This window comes from Giraffa tippelskirchi, chromosome 11, assembly GCF_054371585.1.
Source record: "Giraffa tippelskirchi isolate mGirTip1 chromosome 11, T2T-mGirTip1v1.2.pri, whole genome shotgun sequence".
NCBI lineage: Eukaryota > Metazoa > Chordata > Mammalia > Artiodactyla > Giraffidae > Giraffa > Giraffa tippelskirchi.
Window position 1 is genome coordinate 149,947,231 of NC_137285.1, and position 25,014 is coordinate 149,972,244.

The following is a 25,014-nucleotide window of genomic DNA, read 5'->3' on the forward strand; positions in this document are numbered from 1 at the left end:
GCCTATGGGCAAACAACGGGCCACAGTTTCCCAGAATTTTTTTTTTTAATTTCTTTTTCTTATCTGGGCAAGAAAGCAGTTTCAAACACCCAGGACTTTCAGATATTGTCTTTTAAAGTAAGTAATTGGAAAACATGAGATCAATGAACTATATTAAGTAATATGTATAATTAATTTTTTTTTAGGATTGTGGCTGTATAATAAAGCAGAGTAAGCCTCCCTATCATGGAGAACTGAAAATAATGAGATTATGAAGGACGAGCTACTTTTTTTCTTTTCTAACCACCTAGACAGCATGTTAAAAAGCAGAGACATTGTGAACTAAGGTCCGTCTAGTCAAGGCTATGGTTTTTCCAGTGGTCATGTATGGATGTGAGAGTTGGACGGTGAAGAAAGCTGAGCACCAAGGAATTGATGCTTTTGAACTGTGGTGTTGGAGAAGCCTCTTGAGAGTCCCTTGGACTACAAGGAGATCCAGCCAGTCCATCCTAAAGGAGATCGGTCCTGGGTGTTCACTGGAAGGACTGATGCTGCAGCTGAAACTCCAATCCTTTGGCCACCTGATGCGAAGAGCTGACACATTGGAAAAGACCCTGATGCTGGGAAAGATTGAGGGCAGGAGGAGAAGGGGACGACAGAGGATGAGATGGCTGGATGGCATCACCAACTCAGTGTGTAAGGTAAAGGAGTTAGAGAAGGCGAGATTCAGAAAAAGACCAAGACGGGCACTTTAGAGGAACAGGTCCCCTTTAATGAGGTGAGAAGGGGCAGCAGTCAGATAGTGAGCTGCCGAGCTTACCCGAGAACAGAGTAGAGAACAGAGTAAGCGTATACAGGCAGGTATGCGGAAAGCTACTGTCTTAAGGGGGCCTGTTCTTCTCCAAGGTTGTTCGGAGTAGTTATCTCTTAAACGTCTGGGGCAAGGAATTTTGGAGATCGGCCAGAGGCTGGACTGGCTGGGAGCTGGGTATAATCAACCTAATGTCCTTTTTTTTTTTTTTTCGGGTGACAGAGGTCTTTGTTTTGTATAGAATGGTGGGGAGGACCTGGAGGGGAGTTTGAACTCCAGGCTATTTTGAGCCATGTAACTTTCCTTCACAATGGACATGAGTTTGAGTAAACTCTGGGAGTTGGTGAGGCCTAGTGTGCTGCAGTCCATGGGGTCGCAAAGAGTCGGACACAACTGAGTGACTGAACTGAACTGACTTCTCTAGCGTCTGAGTTGACCTTGCTTCTGATAATTATAATACAGCAAAAGTGATGGGATGAGGTTGCCGAAGACCAGCTCCGTCTGGCTTGCAGCCCCTGGCTCTTCTTATTTCTTGCTCTGATGAAGCAGCTGCTGTGTTGTGAGCTTCCTTATGGAAGAGCCTGTGTGGGGAAGAGCTGAGAGCATCTTCCAGCCCACAGCCAGGCAGGGAGGAATCCCACCAGCAATCACATGAAGGAGCTTAAAAGCAGATCCTTCCCCAGTTGAGCTTTGAGATGAAGGCAGCCCTAGCCAACACCGTTTATATATTTTTTCAGTTTATTTTTTAAAGTTGATGTGTTGTATTTTCATTTTTATTCAGTTCAAGATTTTTTTTCCTGCCACACAACATGAGAAATCCCAGTTCCCTAATTAGGGACCAAAACTGTGGCCCCTGCAGTGGAAGCTCGGAGACCCAGCCACTGGGCCTCGAGGAAAGTCTCTCCAGCTGACATCTTGATTGCAGGCTCATGAAGGACTGGAAGCCAGAGGACCCAGGCAGCCTGTCCCTCCATTCCTCACCCAGAGAAACTGTGAGATAACATGTTGTTGTTTTAAGGCATTAAGTTTTAGGGTGACTTGTTACACAGCGATATATGACTAATACACACTATTTGGTGGGCAGTGAAGCACTTTTGGGCTGCGTGCTGGAGAGCCTTGTCCACCATGTGAAGGGGTAGACTAGCCCTCACACTTTAAGATGTGCCCGTCCTAATCCCTGGAATCTGTGAATGGATTAGGTTAGGTGGTAAAGGTGAGACAGGCTGGGACCTGGGACCCTTTGCTGCAATGTTTGAACCTGGACAAAGTCTCCTCAAGCCACAAAACACAAAGAAACAATAAAGGACTGAAAACAGCTGTGTGCATGTGCAGTAGGGACGAATTCTGGACAAAAGATACATAAAGATCAAAAAAGCTCAGCTCGCACTTCTAAAGAGCTGGGAGCAAAAGCAGGGGTTTGGGAGCAAAGGCAGGGGTTTGGGAGCAAAGGCAGGGGTTTGGGAGCAAAGGCAGGGGTTTGGGAGCAAAGGCAGGGTGCTGTGTAGGCCCCTCTGTGCACAACACCACAAAGAGGTGGCAAAACACCGACGCTACCCCTCCTGCCTGACCCGTGGACACGCACCACTACCTTCACCCCCATATACGGAACCGGCTCGCCTCTGCTGGGGGAGCGAGCTAGCAGGGGACTCTGATATTTGTTCTCGCTGCCCCTGCTGTTGCAGGCGTCCCAATAAAGCCTTGTCTGAATTTCTTTTCTGGCCTCTGATCAACTTCTATTGATTAGATTAAAGAGACCAAGAACCCCGGTTAGTAATTATTTATATTTTCTTTGTATTTTTTGCTTGAGCTTCCTTATTTTTATTGCGGACTATCTTGATGGGCCCAGTGTCATAACAGGGGTCCTTGTAAGCGGAAGAGGGAGGCAGGAGACTTAGAGTCGGAGGAGATGTGATGAAGGATGCAGAGGTCAGCATGATATGATTGCTGACTTTGAAGATGGTGGGGCTGAGAGCCTAGGAATGCAGGATTCCTGCGGGAGCTGGAACATGAGGGAAAGTGATTCTCCCCTAGAAGCTCTAGAAGAACACAGCCCTTTTTTGACACTTAGATTTCAGCTCAGAGACTCCCAGTTCAGACTTCTGACCTCCAGAAGTGTGAGAATAATACTGTCTTAAGCCAGTACAGTTGTGGTAATTTGTTACAGCAGCAGTAAGAATCTCACACAGGGTTGGGAACCAGCAAGATGCTGACCTTGGGTTCCAGAGCCTGCCATAACCATCCTGAGATAACCCATGCACCCTGGTGTATCTTCTCTTTGAACATCCACTTTCTTGTACATTACCTCTTACAGCCATGGTTGCTTCATGTTGACACAATTGTTTCCATTAGCAAATAACTTCCAGAACAGGAACCAGAGTCTATAGTTTCTTAAGGAGTATGTTTTGACAGTCTTTGGCTAACTCTTGACTGGACTTCTTTCTTTCTTTGTTTTTTCCTGTGCCTCATTTTCTGGTATCAAAGTACCCAGAGTCTCTCTGGATATCTGAAAGATTTATTTGTGTTAATTACTTCTTTGCAGGCATAAGTTTCTGCCTTCAGACTCAATCTAGGTTTTGACATAATCCCAAACTATAAGAGCTTCTCAGAATGCAAGTGTGGCCAGAACTAGGTTTCACTTACCAATATTAGTGAAATGCTAAAGGAATGTTATTCCACCGACCTTCTTGTCTGTTTCTGAGATTGAGGCCATTTCTGGCAGACAGCAGTGTTACCACCTTCTGCTTAGAGACCACTGACGGGGAGAAACTCCTCTCTCTGCCAGAAGTCTGGGCTCGCGGTGCCAAAGGGAAGTGTGGGGAAACGTAGCACATAAAGTGAGCTTTGATACTTTCTCCACTCAGAATTAAATGAGAATTGCAAAGAAAATGACTTTAACGATGTGATGGCATAGCATTTGATTCCATGTTGATATACTGAAGAGATTAATTTCTTATACCACTTTTGGAAAAATCTGTCTGAAAGAAATTGGGTAACAGGCAAACTTGGCCTTGGAGTACAAAATGAAGCAGCTCAAAGTCTAACAGAGTTTTGCCAAGAGAACGCACTGGTCATAGCAAACACCCTCTTCCAACAACACAAGAGACGACTCTACACATGGACATCACCAGATGGCCAACACTGAAATTAGACAGATTATATTCTTTGCAGCCAAAGATGGAGAAGCTCTATACAGTCAGCAAAAACAAGATCAGTGACTCAGATCGTGAACTCCTTATTGCCAAATTCAGACTTAAGTTGAAAAAAGTAGGGAAAACCACTAGACCATTCAGGCATGACCTCAATCAAATCCCTTACTATTATACAGTGAAAGTAAGAAATAGATTCAAGGGATTAGATCTAATAGACAGATTGCCTGAAGAACTATGGACGGAGGTTCATGACATTGTACAGGAGGCAGTGATCAAGACCATCCCCAAGAAAAAGAAATGAAAAAAGGCAAAATGGTTGTCTGAGGAGGCCTTACAAATAACTGAGAAAAGAAAAGATGTGAAAGGCAAAGGAGAAAAGGAAAGATATACCCATTTGAATGCAGAGTTCCAAAGAATAGCAAGGAGAGATAAGAAAGCTTTCCTCAGTGATCAGTGCAAAGAAATAGAGGAAAACAATAGAATGGGAAAGACTAGAGATCTCTTCAAGAAAATTAGAGATACCAAGGGAACATTTCATGCAAAGATGGGCTCGATAAAGGACAGAAATGGTATGGACCTAACAGAAGCAGAAGATATTAAGAAGAGGTGGCAAGAATACACAGAAGAACTGTACAAAAAAGATCTTCATGACCCAGATAATCACGATGGTGTGATCACTCACCTAGAGCCAGACATCCTGGAATGTGAAGTCAAGTGGCCCTTAGGAAGCATCACTACGAACAAAGCTAGTGGAGGTGATGGAATTCCAGTTGAGCTATTTCAAATCCTCAAAGGTGATGCTGTGAAAGTGCTGCACTCAACATGCCAGCAAATTTGGAAAACTCAGCAGTGGCCACAGGACTGGAAAAGGTCAGTTTTCATTCCAATCCCAAAGAAAGGTAATGCCAAAGAATGCTCAAACTACCGCACAATTGCACTCATCTCACACGCTAGTAAAGTAATGCTCAAAATTCTCCAAGCCAGGCTTCAGCAATACGTGAACCGTGAACTTCCAGATGTTCAAGCTGGTTTTAGAAAAGGCAGAGGAACCAGAGATCAAATTGCCAATATCCGCTGGATCATCGAAAAAGCAAGAGAGTTCCAGAAAAACATCTATTTCTGCTTTATTGACTATGCCAAAGCCTTTGACTGTGTGGATCACAAGAAACTGTGAAAAATTCTGAAAGAGATGGGAATACCAGACCATCTGACCTGTCTCTTGAGAAACCTGTATGCAGGTCAGGAAGCAACAGTTAGAACTGGACATGGAACAACAGACTGGTTCCAAATAGGAAAAGGAGTACGTCAAGGCTGTATATTGTCACCCTGCTTATTTAACTTATATGCAGAGTACATCATGAGAAACACTGGGCTGGAAGAAACACAAGCTGGAATCAAGATTGCCGGGAGAAATATCAATAACCTCAGATATGCGGATGACACCACCCTTATGGCAGAAAAAAAAGAACCAAAGAGCCTCTTGATGAAAGTGAGAGAGGAGAGTGAAGAAGTTGGCTTAAGACTCAATATTCAGGAAACTAAGATCATGGCATCTGATCCCATCACTTCAAGGCAAATAGATGGGGAAACAATGGAAACAGTGAGAGACTTTATTTTTTGGGGGTCCAAAATCACTGCAGATGGTGACTGCAGCCATGAAATTAAAAGACGCTTGCTCCTTGGAAAAAAAGCTATGACCAACCTAGACAGTATATTAAAAAGCAGAGACATTACTTTGCCAACAAAGGACTGTCTAGTCAAAGCTATGTTTTTTGCAGTAGTCATGTATGGATGTGAGCTGGACTATAAAGAAAGCTGAGCACCAAAGAATTGATGCTTTTGAACTGTGGTGTTGGAGAAGACTCGTGAGAGTTCCCTGGACTGCAAGAAGATCAATCAATCCTAAAGGAAATCAGGTCTTAATATCATTGGAAGGACTGATGCTGAAGCTAAAACTCTAATACTTTGGCCACCTGATGTGAAGAACGGACTCACTGGAAAAGACTCTGATGCTGGGAAAGACTGAAGGCAGGAGGAGAAGGGGAGGACAGAGGATGAGGTGGTTGGATGGCATCACTGACTTGATAGACATGAGTTTGAGTAAACTCCGGGACTTGGTGATGGACAGGGAAGCCTGGCGTGCTGCAGTCCGTGGGGTCACAAAGAATCGGACACGACTGAGCACCTGAACTGAGCTAAACTCAACTTTACTGTGATTGATTGAGTATTATTGAAAATGAACTGTATGGGAACTCCCTGGTGGTCCAGTCGTTAAGACTCTGTGCTTTCACTTCAGGGGACACAGTTTCGATCCCTGGTCTGGGAACTAAGACCCTACATGCTGCGTGACAACAGCGAAAAAAAAAAAAAGAAAATGAGCGAGCATCATTGAGAGAGAGGGATTTTGGAGAGACCCATTCCAACTTTGTCATATCGAGAGTAAGTCTCAATGGTTAATGTCAGGGGCAATCTTTTCTGTCATTTTGACATATTTGTGTCTGTATTTCTTGCTTGAGCTTCCTTATGGACAACATTACGCTGGTTTTCCCAGGATAGTCCCACGGGTCGCAGAGAGTTGGACATGACTGAGCCACTGAACAACAACGACAACAGTCTTGAGCCATTATTCTCCAGTTTCACACGACTGTAGCGTCTATAAAGATACCGGACAGCCGGCACCGCGTGCTCACAGCACCGCGGAAGTCTCCCTGCCGCTAACTGAGACGCAGACCCCAGAGGATGGCATCCATCGCTCTCCAGCTGAGAGGACCTCTTTCACACCCGGTTCATGAAGACCAGGGCAGGGTTGGACCTGAGAGTCGACAATCAGTGCCCGCAAGCAGTGAGCAGGAGGAGCGTTCAGCCCCTGACCGTAAAGCAGGGTTGCTGGTGGAGGGGAGGAAAGAAGAGAATCTTGAAAACACAAGAGAAATAAGGGCGGTGTTGCTGAAATAAGTTCACTAATTCGACTTTGAGGCCTCTTCCTTTTGGAGACTATTATCACATTTTTTAAAGATTTTTTTTTTTATGTGGACCATGTTTAAAGTCTTTATTAAATCTGTTATAATGCTGCTTCTGTTTTCGCCTTTGGGCCGTGAGACACGGGGGGGGCCTTAGGTCCCCACCCAGAGATCGAGTCTGCGCTGCGTCACTGGGAGGTGACGTCTCAGCCTCTCGACACCAGGGGATCCCCGTGCAGGGGACTCTAAACGGGTCGCTTTGTGCTTCATCTGAAGCACCTTTGGCATCTTAAAGGCATCTCTGGTTCCTAACTGAATGCGCCCACAGCTCAGGTACTCAGTATATGGTGTAACCCAGTTCAGGCTTAGACATGATTCAACTTTTTTTTTAAGTGAGTTCTGCTGAACTGAACATTGGAGTCAATGTTTTTCTGCACGTGGATTTGGTGATGTGCCTATGAGAGTGATTTTCATGGTGAAGTAAGAGGAAAATAAATGTGGGAGAGAAGTGGGACCTAGGGGAGGCTGCTGGAGATGGGGGTGAAATGGTTCCTCCAACCTTGTGCGCTGACTTTTACGGACAGGCCTCACACTTTCCTTTGTCTAGGGCAGTACTTTTCTCTCTGCCCGCTGCCTGTACGAGGCCACTGTGTCTTCTCAGTTCCTCCCTTGCCCCCGGGTCTCAGAGAGCTCAGTCTCCCCATGAGATGCCTCCTTGATCTCACTGGTTGCTGCTGTGCCGTTAGACTTGGAACCTTCTCTCCATTTCCCCCCGTTGCCCAAGGTCACCCAGATAGTTAGCAGGGGACCCGTGAGCAGAACTCAACTTCTTGGGCAGGTGGGTCTAATCTTTTTCCCTTCGCTTCTTCCTGAGGTAGTCTTCCCTCTAATAGTGATTCCCTTTGATATTAAATGATTAGAACGTGCTCTTTTTGTGTAGCTGTTGGCCTTTCACTGGACACTCAAAGAGAGAAGTAGAGGTTATTGATGTGCTGTTAGGATTGAGATATAAACGAAAAGGAACGTGTAAGATCAGTTTCCACACAGAATTTGACCACAGAACGGTCAGACCCAGCTGAAGAAGCTTTCAATTTATTAATATTTGCTCCAACGGACCTCCAAGTTGTCTCCATTTTGGACAACATAACTCCCAGCTCCTGAAAAGGAAGAAGGAGACGTGGGCCCAATGATTTGATCACCACGTCATCAAATAGTGGATCTGGCTCTCCCGACCCTGGAGAAGGAAACGGCAACCCCCTCCACCACGTGTTCCTGCCTGGGAAACCCCGCGGACAGAGGAGCCTGGCGGGCAGCGGGCCAGGAGGTCACAGAGAGTCGGACACGGCTGCGAGGCTGAACGCGCTCACACCCTCGGCGTGTTCCCCACCGAGGCTCACACACTCACACGTGAGCGCTCCGGGCGCCTCACTGCAGGGCTGTTTCTCGTCCTCCCCCTTACCTTGGCTCAGTGGCTGGCCGTTGCTCAGGAGTTCCCAGTAGGTTCTGTCATTGCTGCTGGCCCTTATGCCCTGAACAGAGGTGACGTAGGGGCCCCACGAAGTCTCCTCCACTGTGAAGCTGTGGGCAACAGCGAGTTGGTACATGGATTTAAGATGTTCAGAGGCAACTCTCCCACGGGCACTTCTTTTGTGTACCTAAGAATCACTAGAAGATACTACACAGACCTCCTGACCTTCTTCCCAGATACCTTGATTCTGGAGATCTGGGCCAGATCCAGGAATCTGCATGTTTTATAAACATTCTAGATCATTCTGAGGCAGGCAGTCTACAATCCATGCAAATTATAGAAACACTGCCCATGGTTTCTGCCCCTCTCCTGCCATAGTAGACACTTTGCCATCAACAGTTCCTAATCTTCTACCCAAGACAGTAAGGGTTGAAGATGCCGAACAGTACAAGAGAGTGTTACCCAGTTGTCCTAGAGGTGCTCAGGAAAAAGGAAAGGATAATTCAATAGTTCATGTTCACTTATTAAGAAGCGACATAATTGATATTTGTTTCATGTTCTTTAGTCAGATTTTCTACCTTTCTGGGAACACTTGAAAACGGGCTTTATAATGATACATACGTACAGATACATATTTTCTTACATATGATTTTCTCTGCTGCATCTTAGAGCACGTTATTAGATACAATAAATGCCAGTTAGGCTTATGGAGCCACTTAAGCCATATTTTTCAGAGGCAAAGTCAGTATCTTCATTTTATATTTGACCTCTCTAGGCCAGGGAACCTTGACTGAGGAGCCTAGAGTCTCCTGTAAGGTGGAGGCGGCCTGGAGAAGCTTCCCAGTCTCTGTGAAACCTCAGATTCAGATGACAAGCCTTGCGCTCCCAGATTTAGAGAACGAACTCTCTTTACCAGGGGGAAAGGGTGGCTGGGGGAGGTGGGGCGGCTTAGACTGGGAGCTTGGGATTGACGTGGACACACTGCTGTATGTAAAACAGACAGCCAACAGGGACCTGCTGTACCGCGTAGGGGACACTGCTCAGTAGTCTACAGTGGCCTAAATGGGAGAAGAATTTGAAAAAAAAATGGATACTTTTATGGGTATCTGAATCACTTTGCTGTATACCTATAACTAACACATCATTGTTAATCAACTACACTCCAATATAAGATAAAAAGCAACAAATGACACATTTTATACATTTGTTAATTTTCTGGGATGAGAATCCCACTCATCTGACTTTCAAAGGGGTCAGTGATTAAAAAACAGTTAAGAACCACTATTTTAGACACAAAATGTCTGACTTAAGAGATTCTATTAATTGGAGGAGTTCTACTGACAGAAGAAAGATCCATGGTACTTCTTTATCTGTCTATTAATATCTGCTGTGTGCTGGAAGAGAAAATGTTTCACCTCCCTTTTTAAACTCCTCCTGTGCTATGAGGATGAACAGCAAAGCTACTCACTGAGAAGTGTTTTAAATGTACATTGAATTCTGGTGCGGATGTATTCCTGCTGAGTCATAATCACATTAAATTCCTTAACCTTAGGTTATCTATTGGGCTTCCCTCATAGCTCAGCTGGTAAAGAACTCACCTGCAATGCAGGAGACCTGGGTTCGATTCCTGGGTTGGGAAGATCCCCTGGAGAAGGGAAAGGCTACCCACTCCAGTACTCTGGCCTGGAGAATTCCATGGACTGTATAGACATACCGAAATAGAGTCTCATTTTTCTCCTGAGCGGCCTTCATCACATCGAGGAAGACAGAACCCTTTCTCACGGTGACTTCGGTGTAACTTGTCTTATTGATTCGCACAGAGTATTTGACTAAGATATTCAAGGGTGCAGTCGTAGGTGTCACAGAATCAGGCTTATCAGTGGAGATGTTGAATTTGACTGGCAGAGACAGAAAAGTAGAGGAGAATTATTATTCAGAAGAATAAAAGCGATGTCAGAGTCTGCACACCTCTCCAACCCTATGCAACGACTCTGTCTCCATCAATGTGGAAGAGGGTTTATACCAGGAGCCCGGGTCAGCAATCGGGGGGGCTGGGGTATCTCTCAGACAACTAAAGCACAAATTAAAAACAGATACTCACCAGCTTGTGAAGGCTTGTGTTTGCCTCAGCTTCCAGCTGTTGCAGCAAATCAGTTGCCCATTTCCCATTTCTCACAGAGGCTCCTGATTTTTCTTTTCTTTTTTTTTTACATTGGTGCAGCATACAATAATGCCCTCTCTTTTCTTTTTTTTGTGTGTGTGTGCTTTTTGATTTTTTTCCTTTTTGTGATTTTAAAAAATAAGTCGTTTATTTTTGGTTGTGCTGGGTCTTTGCTACTGTGTGGGCCTTTCTCTAGGTGCGGTGAGTGGGGAGGCTGCCTCTACTTGCAGCGTGAGAACGCTCTCGTTCCCATTGCTGTGGCTCCTCTGGTTGTGGACACAGGCTCCAGGGCATGTGGGCTGCAGTAGCTGCGGCTCCCAGGCTCGAGAGCACAGGCTCAGCAGTCGCGGTACGTGGGCCTAGGTGCTCCTCAGCACGTGGGACTGTCCCGGACCAGGGACGGAACCCGTGTCTCCTGCTCTGGCAGGTGGATTCCCTGTAACTGAGCCCCTGGGAAGCCCCCGGGCCTGTTAATTTTTTATTGAAGTATTGACGCACAACATTATGTTAGTTTCACACGTAAAACACGATTCAACGTTTATATACATGAGGAATGATCAACACTGTGACTCTAGTAACCATCCGTCACCATACAAAGTTACTACAATATTATTGACTATATTCTCTACGCTGTACACTATATTGCCATGAAGTATTTATTTTATGACAGGAAGTTTGTATCTCTTAACATCCTCCCCTATTTTTCCCAAACCCCTGCCTTTTTATTTATTAACATTAATAGAGAACATTACATGCCAGGCACTATGTGCTAATCATTTTACATGAATTATCTTCTTCAATCCTTACTAATGCCTGTTACATACTATTATCATTTGCATTTCTTATAGTAGATAAATTGAGCTTAGCAGTTTTGTCCAAGTTCCTTAAACCTATATGTGGCTGAACCAGAAATGAACAAGACAGAAGGAAAAGTCTCCTTTGCTTATCCCTTGTGGTTTGACTAATGGTTCAAGCCGTGGTTTTCTTATAACACCACCACATTCTTTCCCATTAACGTCATGTCCCTGGGTGCTCACGCATTGAGTCTAATAAAAGCCAGAGACGGGGTACTTTTTAGGTTGGGAACGATGTTCAGGAAATCTCTCTGTATCCAGCAATCAGAAAGCACCCCTGGAGAGAATGACACCCTTTAGTCACTTTCCAGCTGGCTTCGTGGCAAAGAATCCGCCTGCCACTGCAGGAGACGCAAGAGATGCCGGTTCAATCCCTGGGCAAGGAAGATCCCCTAGAGCAGGAAATGGCAACTCACTCCAGCATTCTCGCCTGAGAAATTACATGAACAGAGGAGCCTGGTGGGCTACAGTCCAGGGGGTCCCAGCGAGTGGGCTACAGCTCAGCAAGCACGCTTATCTTTTAATCAACGCTACCTTGTTGTCAGTGTTTGAACCAAGAACAGCGTCTACTACCCTGATAAGGACAGATCCTCTGGCACTTACGGTCCCTGGTGACATGGAGGACTGAGTCCTGTCTGGGAACTGTTATTCTTTAGAGGTTTACCTGGTCCCTTTTGGTTCCTGCGGACGTCTCAGTCTTACACACTTTGGGTGTCACGCTGAAAGGCAAAACAGCTTGCTCGTTAGTGCTATACCTGGCCTGTGGCCGCAGGAAGAGTTGTTGGTGACATCCAAATAGGTCTTTCCCAACAAGGCAGGTAAGATCTGGGCTGCAGCAATCGGCAGGTAAAATGCTTTCTGAGAAATGTTGTAAAATACTGTGTGTAGGGTTTCTTGGCAATTTGTTTCATTTTTGTAATAGTTCGATGAGACAAAGAGAGCCTGGTGTGTGTGTGTGAGAGAGAGAGAGAGAGAAGGGGAGAGAATGAGAATGAATGGGAGAGACTTCACATCGCGGGAAAGCTTGAATCTAATTTAGGAAATCTTTTTTGGGCATTGACTACATGGGAACCGCCTTAGACAACTAAGATACCTTTCAAGAAGCTTATAAGCTAGTTTGGGTGGGGAGGTGGGGATGGTTTAATCACTCAAACTTTCATAGCATCAATGCGAACAGTCTTTCTCTACCGTATTTACTCTTCATTGCTGCTGCTGCTGCTAAATTGCTTCAGTCGTGTCCGACTCTGTGCAACCCCATAGACGGCAGCCCACCAGGCTCCTCTGTCCACGGGATTCTCCAGGCAAGAACACTGGAGTGGGTTGCCATTTCCTTCTCCGGAAACGATATGAGATAGTGTTAACCATATGAGATACTGTCGAACAGCGTTAACAGATTCTTGTAAAGGAGTCCCTAAGATGAAGGCCCTAAGACTGGTGTCGCCAACCCCCACCCCCACCCTGGGGACCGCACAGCAGGGGGTGAGCAGCAGGCAAATCAGGGAAGCGTTCCTCACCCTGCCCGTCGCCCACGGCACCTCCTGAACCTCTGCTTGCGGTACTGTCTGAGCCATCCCCCACCCCCTTCCACGGAAAAATAGGACTGTCTTCCACGAAACTGGTCCCTGGTGGCAAAAACTTTGGGGACCTCTGCCCTAAGAGAAAGGCTTCCCTGGTAGCTCAGCTGGTGAAGAATCCGCCTGCAATGCAGGAGACCCCGGTTCCATTCCTGGGTTGGGAAGATCCCCTGGAGGAGGGAAAGGCCACCCACTGCGGCGTTCTGGCCTGGAGAATTCCATGGACAGAGGAGCCTGGCGGGCTACAGTCCATGGGGTTGCAGGGTCAGACATGACTGAGCAACTAAGCGCAGTGCAGCCCTAAGAGACCGTCTAGCGTCCGGTCTTTCTGAAGGGGAAGCGCTCAGAAACATCAGTGAGGCGGAGGAAGGCTTGGCGGAGGAGGCGATACGTGAGCAGGGCTCGGCACTACGACAGCACCTCTGCAGGTGACACGCGGAGGCGAACACGTGACTGAAGGGGACAACGCAGGGACGGCCAGGGCCAGGCCTGTTTGTAGTGAGAGCGTCTGAGTTTCAGTAAGGTCCCCAGAGGATTCCTCTTGGCTTCAGAGGACTGGTGTAGAGGGGACACGCGGCGCATCGCAGGAGGACTGCCTGGAGAAGAGGGTTGGAGCCGGGTCGGCAGACCCTCGAATGTCACGGGGTGGTTGCTGGACAGTGGGAAGTCTAAGAAGTTCTTGAACAGAAACTCTCCAGGCAGCGGGTGTAAACTGGACTCAAGGGACAGAGTTACAGGGTAGGAAAATTTAAGAGGGTATTAATCAATTTCCTGGGAAATCCCGTGGACTGAGGAGCCTGGGGGGCTACAGTTCATGGGGTCGAAAAAGAGTTGGACAAGACTCAGCAACTAAACAACAACAACAAGAATAAGACAAGGGCTAAGATGGAAATGGCAACCCCCTCCTGGAAAATTCCATGGACGGAGGAGCCTCATAGGCTACAGTCCATGGAGTCGCAGAGTTGGACGCGACTGAGCGACTTCACTTTCTAAGATGGACTGAACCTGAAGGCATTGTTCTGTAGTTGCTCGAGGAAGGACAGTTCCCCTTTTCATCTTTTCCTGAAGACTCTTAAAGATAACCAAGAAGTCAATCAGGTTTTTTTTTGGTGAGACATTAAAAAAAAAAACAAAAAACAAAAAGAAAAACTCATTAGGGACTTCTCTGGTGGTCCAGAGGTTAAAACTCTGTGGGGTGGAGCTTCATAAAACGTTCGTAAACAGTCTGGTAGGTAAGCAGCTCTGGACCCTGTCGTGAATGAATACCACCTGTAGGCTTTTAAAACAAGACCGAGCCCGCGCTCCACACCTAAACTTGTGTATTAACCGATTGGTGTGGGGTGTAAACGTTAGCATTTTCTAAAAGCTCCTCTAGGTAAATCAGATGTGCACCCAGAACAGGAAACCACTGCTTTCTATTAATTTCTAGCATAGCAAGTGTGAAGAGGAATAATGCCGCGGACAGGCTTTGAGACTGGACCCTTATTCACATCATCAGCCTCATCTTGTCGTTTTTCGCAGGAGCCCTGTGCTGGCTGGGCTGAACTCTCTGATCTTCCTAAATTACGGAATGCACCTCTGCGCTTTTGTCCTTGCTTCTTCTCTCCCTATGAAAGTCCTCTCATCCCGGGTCAGCCTGGCAAACCCCAATTCATACCAAAGACTTGGTGAAATCCTTTTTTCCCCCACATGCTTTTCCTCATCTCTTCTTGTATCGACCCCTTAAAGCTGAGCTGATCAGTGACTAAACTCAGGAGTAAATTCTCGGTCTTCAAAGAATATAAACAGGACAGTGTCAGCATTGAGTGTGAGTTTTGAAGCCACCTGTTCTGGCCCCATCGCCTCCCCATCCCTCTGGGCTTTGTTCTGTTTGTTCTCTTGGGCAATTTACTGGCCCTCTGTGATTCATGCTCTCATTTTAGGAAGTGGAGGTAATGATTCTTTCTTCGTTGGGTGATTGTGCATAAGTGACCTAATGTCACTAAATATCAGCTGCTGTTACTGCCACTGCTACTTCTTATTTCCATAACAATAACCTAATTGGGGAGGTAAGATGAAACACTGAACAATGGTACGTGGTAAAGCAGGAAGTTACATGCTAAAGAACAACAAAATAGATTGTAGCAGGCACTAGCATTTCTTAAAGGTAGTCAGGAAAAGCTGGATGTGGAGAGTAAAGGACAGGGGGATACATTTCAGGCAGGGGAGGGAAATTACGTGATTAAAACAAAGTCAGGTGGACAGTAAGTCCTCAGGAGACCAAGAGGGAAGGAGGAAGATGTTGCTTTCTGCCATGACCCCGTTCTCTGTCTCCTGTTTTGCCTTCTGACTTACCTGCATAGCTTCTCCCGTGCTAAATGTGTTTCCAAACAGACCCTGTTTTCCCTCACACTGGATCATGTTTGCCAGTGATGCTATATAATTCTTGATTTCATCCTCTGTATTTGCTTCCGTCTTCTTTTGTATATTCCTCTGCACACAGGTTAGAGCAAGAACAGCCATCGCTCCAGTATCTGTCAGGAAGCAAAACATCGGTGACTGAGTGACTAACCGTCCTGGGTTCACCCTGGACTGAGCGGTCCCTGGTATGCGGGACTTTCAAAACTGACAATAGGAGGACTCCAGGCGGAACGGGGTGCTTGGCCATGCTAGCTGATGATGCAAGAGAAGAATTTCCAGATACAGCAGCCGTCCTCTCGCCCTAACCTCTCAGGTATGTCAGGATTCCTTCCTTACGTGGATAACCGCAAGCCTTGCCCTCAGGAACTCACATCTTGGTCATAGAAACACATATCCATCTGTCGGTGCAAACACAGAGTCTGCTTGTACATCGTGGTTGTTCTCATCTTTGTCACCTTTCAGCCACGTTGGCAGAGAAATTGAGAAAACTGAGGGTGATACACCAAACAAAAATGCCTCTAAATTCCCAAGTTTTTCATTAGACTGATTTGAAAATAGCACTTAGGGGAACTGTTGATGGGGAGGATCTGGCAAGAGATTAGAAGAATGAGGATAAGATCTGTTTTCCTGGCTCATTTCTTGGTTCCTTCTGTTTTCTTTAAGGATGGTGTCTTCCCTCTCATAGAAAGAGATACATAAGAAATTCACATTCTCCTTATTATTCTGAGACACTGAATGGTGGCTTTCTTTGAGCTTCTTGGAGAAAAACGAGTTTGTGGATCTGTCTAAAAGGGACTTCTTTTTGGATGTGTAAGCTGATCCAGTGGGAGATTTCTGGTCGTTTTCCACGGTGGACACCCACTTTATTGATCAAAATATTGCATCTCACCACTGGAGAGAGTGTATTGTTCACGTAAGCCCACGCGTCCAGATGATCCCAATGGGTGAGAGAAAGATGCAGGGGTGAGACAGGTGAATCCCACCACATCCCCTTTCTCTAACGTTTATGCTCCCTAAGATACCTTATCTGATGATCTTCATGATCTATCCTCACTTTACAAGTGGGCAAATTAAAGTCAAGAGCTAACATCCATTGGCTACTCAAAGAAAAGGGGAAAGAGAAACTGGGTCCTTTTACTGTACTGCACATCTAGAAAGAGGCTTAAACACTATTCAGTATCCACTCTCCTAAAAAAAAAAAATTCTCAGAAGACTAGGGTAGTGAGGAAAGAAAAAATTCAAGTTCTTATTGGTAGAAAAATGCAAAAGACAAGGCCTCCTGGTACCCATGTCCTTGAAACCAAGGGAATTGGGTTTAATGACTTACCTACTGAGAACTGGCCCTGAAAGTAATAGTTCTTATTTTCAGGATTGAAGTAATAAGTAACACTGGTGATTGAATAGTTCCCGTTGAACAGACACAAGGCCAACAGGGCCAGGCTGAGCTGGTAATAGTTAGTCAGTGGACTGCCTCCGTGTGTTTCTGTCAGGGAGGAGAGGAATACCTTATTCACACAGGCGGTACCGGAATAGTACATTTTAAGCTTATTTCTACTTACTCTATCTCCATTTCTTTACATTTAAAGAGAGGTGAATAAGAGAGGGGAGAGACTGCTCAGAGAAACAGCAAACTGGAGAAATTTAAAGGCTTTTAAGGTCCACCAAGGGTTTCCCTGGTGGCTCAGATTGTACAGTATCTGCCAGCAATGCAAGAGGCCCAGTTTCGATTCCTGGGTCAGGAAGACCCCGTGGAGAAGGGAACAGCTACCCACTCCAGTATTCTTGCCTGGAGAATCCCCTGGACAGAGGAGCCTGGTGGGCTACAGGCCATGGGGTCTCAAAGAGTCAGACGTGACTGAACAACTAACACTTTCACTTTCAAGGGCCGTCAGATTCAACTCAACTCCTTTCATTTTATGCCTGAGGCGATTCAGCACTAAAGAGATAAAAATACTGTTCTCCCAGCAATCCCACACCTGGGCATGTATCCTGAGAAAACATTAATTCAAAAAGATATGTGCACCCCAGTGTTCATTGCAGCACTATTTACAATAGCCAGGACATTAGAAGCAAGCTAACAGAGGAATGCATAAAGAAGATGTGGTACATATACACAATGGAATATTACTAAGCCATCAAAAAGAACAGAATAATGCCATTTGCAGCACCATGGATGGACCTAGAGATTATCACACTGAGTTAAGTCAGACACAGAAAGACAAATAACATATCATATCACTTATATGTGGAATATGAGGAAAAGGTACAAATGAGCTTGTTTACAGAGCGGAAGTGGGGTCGTAGATGTGGAAAACAAACCCACAGCTACACCAGGGATAAGGGGGTGGGGAGGGATAAACTGGAGACCAGGATTGACATACAGACACTCAGTCACGTCCAACTCTTTGAGACCCCATGGACTGTAGCCTCTGTCCGTGGAATTCTCCAGGCAAGCATACTGGAGCAGCAGCAGCAAGACTGCACCCAGGCCTGGCACATGCTGTGTGCCCAGGTGCTCATTCATGTCTGATTCTTCATGACCCCCTGGACTGTAGCCCTCCAGGCTCCTCTGTCCTTGGGATTTTCTAGGCAAGAATACTGGAGTGGGTTGCCATTTCCTTCTCCAAGATCAAGCCAGGTCTCCTGCATTGCAGGCAGATTCTTTACCATATGAGCTACCAGGGAAGCCCATATACACGCTACTGTATATAAAATAGATAACTAATACGAACCTGCTGTATAGCACAGGAAAGCCTACTCAGTACTCTGTAATGGCCTATATAGGAAAAGAATCTAAAAAAAGTGTGGGCATATGGCTATTAATGTATATAACCGATTCACTTTGCTGTACACCTGAAACTAATACAATATTGTAAATCAACCACACTCCAAAAAAAATAAAAATAAACAAATACTATCTTGATGTTCAGATGGTTACAGAGCTAGAACTAGAATCCAGAAATGTATCTCACCAGTAGCCGTAATGGTCAACCTAGTTTTCAGTACTTTTTGCTATCTTTGTGCTTGTACTAGAATCATAAGTGTACACTTCGGTACGTGTGACACAATGTCTCATCTTGATCAGCTATTTCTGATGTAGTTTGTCCAAAAGCCAAACTTCTGAGGGACTAGAGGACTGTGACCTGTGTGTCCGCATGTGGGTGTGTGTATTTAGCATCCAGTGTAAGGTAGGCTTGACGGAGGGTCAATGCTTAATTGAACATATTGGAAAAGAAAACTCAAGACACATTTGAAAGAAAGAAGGAGGGAAAGAGGTCTTCAAAGGTATGGTGGGAAGAGTGGAGTGAAGAAGAGAAGGAAGGAGCAGGTAGAAACTTCACACAGTTCTGAATCAGTGGAGGAGAAGACAAAGGCATCCAGGGTCTCAGCATGTGATTCTCACCCATATTCTGAATTTCTGCTTGGAATTTGTCTCCAAGTTTGCTAACCAGATGAGCATCACGTATAAATGCTTCATCTGGGTTTTCACATGCTCCCAAAGCCAGAATACCCAAGGCAAGCTGTCCCGAGGTTAACTCCATCTCTGAAAAGAAAAGTACTCAAGTTAAACAAGGCACACGCTTATGACTTTTTTGGCCTCCTGTCTTCCTTGTGATTTATATTGCTGTTCTACTCTTTATTAATGTTTTATTGTCTTCTTCTTTATTCCCCCAAACAGAGCCTTTTCTAGCAGTACTGTATAAATCCAAGCTAGATCTTAGTCTTTCCCATGAAATTGCGGGCTCTTTTTGGAATCAAGTAATCCTTGAACAAAGAGTAGAGATAGATGAATAGTAAAGCCTTGGGATCTTCCTCCTTGAGGGTGCCATCTCACAAGGATAGGAATAATCAACTTGTATTTAAAATATCCAAATTCTCGGGCTCCTCCTAGTCTCACAATAATATTGTTGGGTAGGTAGGGGTGGCTATATTTCCCCCTTATACTCATTAGAAAGCTCAGTGTTGAAACGAGAGTTTCAATGTGGAATCTGCCCCCAATTCCAGTCCATTTCTCCATGACTCTATGGTTGACTCTATGCTGACTCATAGAGTCATAGCTGACTCTATGCTGTCAGCTTTCTTGGTTGTGGCCCACACCCTTGTCTGGTCATGAACTCAACTAAATGATATAAATCTTAATGGATGAGAGTATATGATTTCTTCTGCTTTTTCTATTTTCAGGGCCCAGAAAAGGAAAGCTTCACTCTACAGTAAGTGGCAGGGGATTGAGGATTTGAGGTACCTTTTTGTCACCTCAATTTTAAAAAATTTTATGTGAACTTTATTTAAAAGAAACCCCACTACATACTTGGACTAGATTTTTTCAAAAATATTTAGGTAACATTGGTTTATAACATTATATAAGTTTCACTTGTATAATATTTTATTTCTACTCCTGTTCATCTCAAGTTTTCTACATCTAAGATGGATGTACCAGGGATGACTTGGACACACAATTTTTAGGACTCACTGGAGATTATCTTTATAGATGGGTAAGTCTTTCCCTAAATCTTCCGGGGAATATAGGCACTCACCTGTGCTATTTATGTCTTCTTTGATTTGTTGACTCAGCTGTTGTTCTAGGCTGTGATTCTTAATCCCAACAAGTCTGAGGGTCAACAGGACGTTGGCTCCTTGGATCCCTTTGGTGTAGTTTGCCTTTAGCATCATGTTTATCAGAGGTTCTAGACGCCATAAGTTTGCTTCATTTACCTCTGTGGAAGGGAGAGAGGAAATAAGAAGGGCACCCATAGAATATTAGGGCTAAGAACAGGAATGCGGTTAAAACATTTAGTGACAGATATGGCATAGATAGACCCACTCGGGAGCCACTGGCGATGTTGCTGGAATGATACAAGGTGAGTCTGGAGCCCCCCTCTGCCATGTATTATTTTTTTGCCAACCAGCATGGAAGTGTTAAATATTTAAACAACTAGCTCAGCCTTACCATTGTGTCCTGCCTGGTAGCTCCTGTGTGTGTGTGTGTGTGTGTGTGTGTGTGTGTGTGTGTGTGTGTGTGTGTGTGTGTGTGTGTGTGTGTTAGTTGCTCTGAGGCCCAGAGGGTGTCCTTAAGGGGCCTTGGTAATTGGAGCTTTAACTGAGACTGCAATGCGCATCTTCCAAGTCCCCGCCTGTAACCCAATCTGCTTTCTGGAGTCAGTATTTTCTTCTCCATCGTCTTCTTATTTACCTGGGTTACTGCTAACAAGAAGGAGAGAGAAGAGAAAGAAGGCAAAAGTTCTACGTGTCATTAGTGATTGACCCCTAAGCTGCACTGATTGCCCAACTGGCCAGGCATCAAGATCAGGCATATTCAGCAGGGAGCACTCTTTGAAAACCTTCCAGTTTTAGCCTACAACGTGTCTAAGTCCCACGGGCAAAGATGGAGGGAGGCCTCGTATACTGAGGAATTAAAAAGAGAATCCACAGCTCCCGAGAAAACTGGAGGAGAAGAAGAATTAACCATGATGAAAATATCTCTCAGCATACTTTGACCATCACCTAAGAAAATCCTTCCCATCTCCAGATTATCTCATGGGCTTGGGGAATAGTGAAAAGAAGGTGAACCTTGGGCTCAGGAAGATCTTTCCAGGGGTCTTCATTCCTTAACTTATAACAGGGTAAGTTATGTAACTTTCCTGACTTCAAGAAGTCAAGAAATAGCCAAAGATAATGGACAAGAAACCACCAAATAAGCTATAAGATACTGTATGTCCTATTACTTCTAGCTCAACTTGAATTTCTATCACTATCCTTAGCGAGTCCAGGAAATGGTATTTTTCTTGCCCACCTGCCTTTAATAGAGAGAGTCAGGAAGATCTGAACAGAGTGATTGAGAAAGATCATGGTTTGTTACAGACGTAATTGGACAATTGTGAGTCACCTCTGAGATTCAGGTCAGCAGATTTTTTGGCACTGAAGCAGACTTCTTTAGTTCCTGGTAAAGGGACAACTCAGGTCAAGTTCCTTAACCACGAAAAGCAAAGTTATTTTGTACAGTGAATGAAACTTCAAAAACTCAATGGAGAACCTCTGTTCTTACAACACAACTGAGGAAATGACAGGCCAGGAGAAACAGTTAAGAGTTGGCAGGTTCGGAGCTTTCATCTTTCCGCTGTGCGATGGATTTCTTCTTGTAGGCTGGAGAGACCAGGGAGATGTAGCCGCAGCTGGTACCACACAGGAGCATCGCCTTTGGCCTGGTTTGAAGCTCAGTTCCAGGGTAAAGGCTTCCAGTAGAGAAATCATGCACCTGTGAGCTATATAATACTTTAAGGAATCAAACAACCTTCTCTGATTATTCTTCATTTATGGATGAAGCTAAAATGATTCATGGGACTTCCCTGTCGGTCCAGTGCTTAAAATCCTGTGCTTCCAAAGCAGGGGATGCAGGTTCAATTCCTGACCAGGGAACTAGATCCCACATGCCACAGCTAAGACCCAGCACACCCAAATAAACAAATAAATAGACATTAAACAAACACTGGTTCATTAATGGGGGTTACTAAGGGGTCACACTAGACCTGAGACCAGCTTTTCTTTCTCTCAGTATTTTTTAATAAAATCACACACTCTCTGGAGCCTGTACCTGTGGGGAAGAGTTGAAAAGAGGAAGATGTGTAGCTTAGAATATCTAAACTCAATAAGGACAAGAGAGCAATCTTCATTATTTGAAAGACATTATTAATATTACTTTGTTCTGTGTAGTTACAAGGAGTTAATCCAGAACCTCTGGGTTGAACTTCTTAAAAATAGATTGTATCTCAAAGTCACCAGATACCTTTCCATGATCTGAAAAGTTTCCTGAGATCATGAATTTTCTGTTCTTAAAAATGAACAAGAAAAGACAGTTCCTTGACAGGGCTGTGGTGGTAGAAAGGATCTTAGCCCAGGAAGAAGAGTGAAGCAAGTTAATGCTGAATCTCTGAGCCGTCTTAAAACAACGAGCATCGTAGAACTGTCCTCACCATCCCCTGCCGCCCTTTAGGTTACGCATAGAGTCCAGTGACATCCAGCACTGGAATCGGACCTTTTCTCAGGTAACTACACAGTAGCCTCCAGGAGACTGTCATGCTGTTTTTAGCTCATAGCTCACAATGCTCAAAGTTTAGAGCAATTTTAGCTTGGAGCATACTCACCACAGATCTGGCATAGTTGACTTGGAATGAGAGAAAAGAATAGCAGCCCCGTTAGGGGGAGCTGGCGCGATGGTCCCATCTCTGCAGCCGTGCTCAGGAACGGTGAGGCTGCGCTGGCTCTTTACGGGTGATGGACAGAGGGCTCTGGGAGCTCCTCCTGCGGGTTGCCTCAGTCTCTTCCACGCAGGCAAATATTGAGCAATGTCAGGAGGTGCGGTCAAGCGCGTTTGCACAAATAACGTAATAAACCAGGAAGACTTGAAAGGTATGGCTAGGGAGAATGAGGAAATAGTATTTCTTTGTTTCCCATCTTAAACCATTAGGGTTCAAATTCCCTTCAGTCCAATGGGAGTAAATTATGTGAATGACCGTTTTCAGTAATGTTCCCTCTTTCCCGTTTCACTCTAGATGTTTAAGTAAATTATGTCTCCTGAGAGATTTAATGTGATGGGGTGGGGCTTACAACATATAAAAATGGAAGTAGAAGTTGTAATTCTGAAGTTGGAGCAGGCAGGATGAGGGAGCTTGGCGCATGGGAAGGTATTTGGCATAGTTGTTTTTTTTTAATTTAAAAAAAATTTTAGGCATAGAGGTTCTTAATCTATGATTTTTTTTTTTTGCCTAAGATTTTTCTCTGAGAGTTTTCTGGCCCAGAAGGAAAACCACTGAGATATACATCAGATGTGCATTTTGAGTGTGCCAGGAAGGATGCTACAAGCTATGTGTAATAAATGTCCGTTCTAGTTCTTCCAAAAACTATTAGCGAATACTCTGGCTATAAACTGTTTGCTCAGGATCAGCAAGATACAAGGTCTCTGATAGTTCCTCCCCCCAGCCCCCTAGAAATAGTCATTTTAGCAGTCATTCATGGACAAAAGTTCCAACCTGAAAGCTTTAGGTTTCAGGTAGGATGTTGTAAAACCCCAGTGGAGTCCTCAAGGAGGGCTGTATTGAGAAAGCAAACCAAAGGAAACGGACTTGAGTTTACAAAGAAGCAGACAAACATGACACCACCAAATGAAACCAGGAAATAGACCTGACAGATGTACACAAAACAGGGAAGAAGAACCTCCTTGACATTTGTCTTGGCGATGATTTTTTCGGACATGACCCCAAGAGCATCAATAGTAAAGAGAAAAATAAACAAGCAGGACTGTATCAAACTGAAAAGCTTCTGCATAGCGAAGGAAATCATCAGCAAAATAAAGAGGCCACCTAGAGAATGGGAGAAAAATATTTATTCAGTTCAGTTCAGTTCAGTTCAGTCGCTCAGTCGTGTCCGACTCTCTGCGACCCCATGAATTGCAGCACGCCAGGCTTCTCTGTCCATCACCAACTCCCGGAGTCTACCCAAACCCATGTTCATCGAGTCGGTGATGCCATCCAACCATCTCATCCTCTGTCGTCCCCTTCTCCTCCTGCCCCCAATCCTACCCAGCATTAGGGTCTTTTCCAATGAGTCAACCCTTCACATGAGGTGGCCAAAGTATTGGAGCTTCAGCTTCAACATCAGACCTTCCAATGAACACCCAGGATTGATCTCTTTTAGGATGGATTGATTGGATCTCCTTGCAGTCCAAGGGACTCTCAAGAGTCTTCTCCAACACCACAGTTCAAAAGCATCAATTCTGCGGCGCTCAGCTTTCTTCACCGTCCAACTCTCACATCCATACATGACCACTGGAAAAACCATAGCCTTGACTAGACAGACTTTTGTTGGCAAAGTAATGTCTCTGCTTTTAAACATGCTATCTAGGTTGGCCATAACCTTCCTTCCAAGGAGTAAGCGTCTTTTAATTTCATGGCTGCAGTCACCATCAGCAGTGATTCTGGAGCCCAAAAAAGTAAAGTCTGACGCTGTTTCCACTGTTTCCCCATCTATTTCCCATGGAGTGATGGGACCAGATGCCATGATCTTAGTTTTCTGAACGTTGAGCTTGAAGCCAACTTTTTCACTCTCCTCCTTCACCTTCATCAAGAGGCTCTTTACTTCTTCTTCACTTTCTGCCATAAGGGTGGTGTCATCTGCATATCTGAGGTTATTGATATTTCTCCCGGCAATCTTGATTCCAGCTTGTGTTTCCTCCAGCCCAGCGTTTCTCATGATGTACTCTGCATATAAGTTAAATAAGCAGGGTGACAATATACAGCCTTGACGTACTCCTTTTCCTATTTGGAACCAGTCTGTTGTTCCATGTCCAGTTCTAACTGTTGCTTCCTGACCTGCATACAGGTTTCTCAAGAGACAGGTCAGATGGTCTGGTATTCCCATCTCTTTCAGAATTTTCCACAGTTTCTTGTGATCCACACAGTCAAAGGCTTTGGCATAGTCAATAAAGCAGAAATAGATGTTTTTCTGGAACTCTCTTGCTTTTTCGATGATCCAGCGGATATTGGCAATTTGATCTCTGGTTCCTCTGCCTTTTCTAAAACCAGCTTGAACATCTGGAAGTTCACGGTTCACGTATTGCTGAAGCCTGGCTTGGAGAATTTTGAGCATTACTTTACTAGCATGTGAG

At 44.9% G+C, this 25,014-nt stretch overlaps 2 protein-coding genes and 1 long non-coding RNA gene across 5 annotated transcripts in view; 1 reads left to right on the forward strand and 2 right to left on the reverse strand.

Annotated features, from left to right (window-relative positions):
- Positions 1–25,014, forward strand: part of MS4A3 (membrane spanning 4-domains A3) — a 74,455-nt gene that overhangs the window by 9,216 nt on the left and 40,225 nt on the right. Inside the window, exons 3-5 of one of the 2 annotated variants that reach the window (XR_014069511.1) lie at positions 186–680; positions 15,439–17,182; positions 17,767–18,276. The gene's annotated coding sequence lies outside the window, so the exon portion shown is untranslated. Of the gene's footprint in view, positions 1–185; positions 681–15,438; positions 17,183–17,766; positions 18,277–25,014 lie in introns of those variants that run through there. The other variant, XM_081544599.1, reaches the window with a different exon arrangement.
- LOC145527131 (uncharacterized) lies at positions 2,798–6,314 on the reverse strand. Its single transcript, XR_014069512.1, has 2 exons — positions 6,066–6,314; positions 2,798–5,876 (listed from the first exon to the last, which is right to left on the reverse strand). It is a non-coding gene; the product is annotated as an uncharacterized LOC145527131 (long non-coding RNA).
- On the reverse strand, positions 7,829–22,574 carry TCN1 (transcobalamin 1). 2 transcript variants are annotated; one of them, XM_081544597.1, is made up of 9 exons: positions 20,462–20,551; positions 19,892–20,071; positions 18,760–18,900; positions 16,684–16,839; positions 15,291–15,469; positions 12,138–12,324; positions 10,082–10,265; positions 8,359–8,477; positions 7,829–8,056 (listed from the first exon to the last, which is right to left on the reverse strand). In XM_081544597.1, exons 2-9 carry the CDS (start codon positions 20,025–20,027, stop codon positions 7,995–7,997), a joined length of 1,164 nt encoding a protein of 387 aa, XP_081400723.1. In that variant the 5' UTR covers positions 20,028–20,071; positions 20,462–20,551; the 3' UTR covers positions 7,829–7,994. The 2 variants fall into 2 exon arrangements, with proteins under 2 accessions (XP_081400723.1, XP_081400722.1); XM_081544596.1 differs by lacking the exon at positions 20,462–20,551 and adding an exon at positions 22,496–22,574 and having other exon boundaries at positions 7,980–8,056.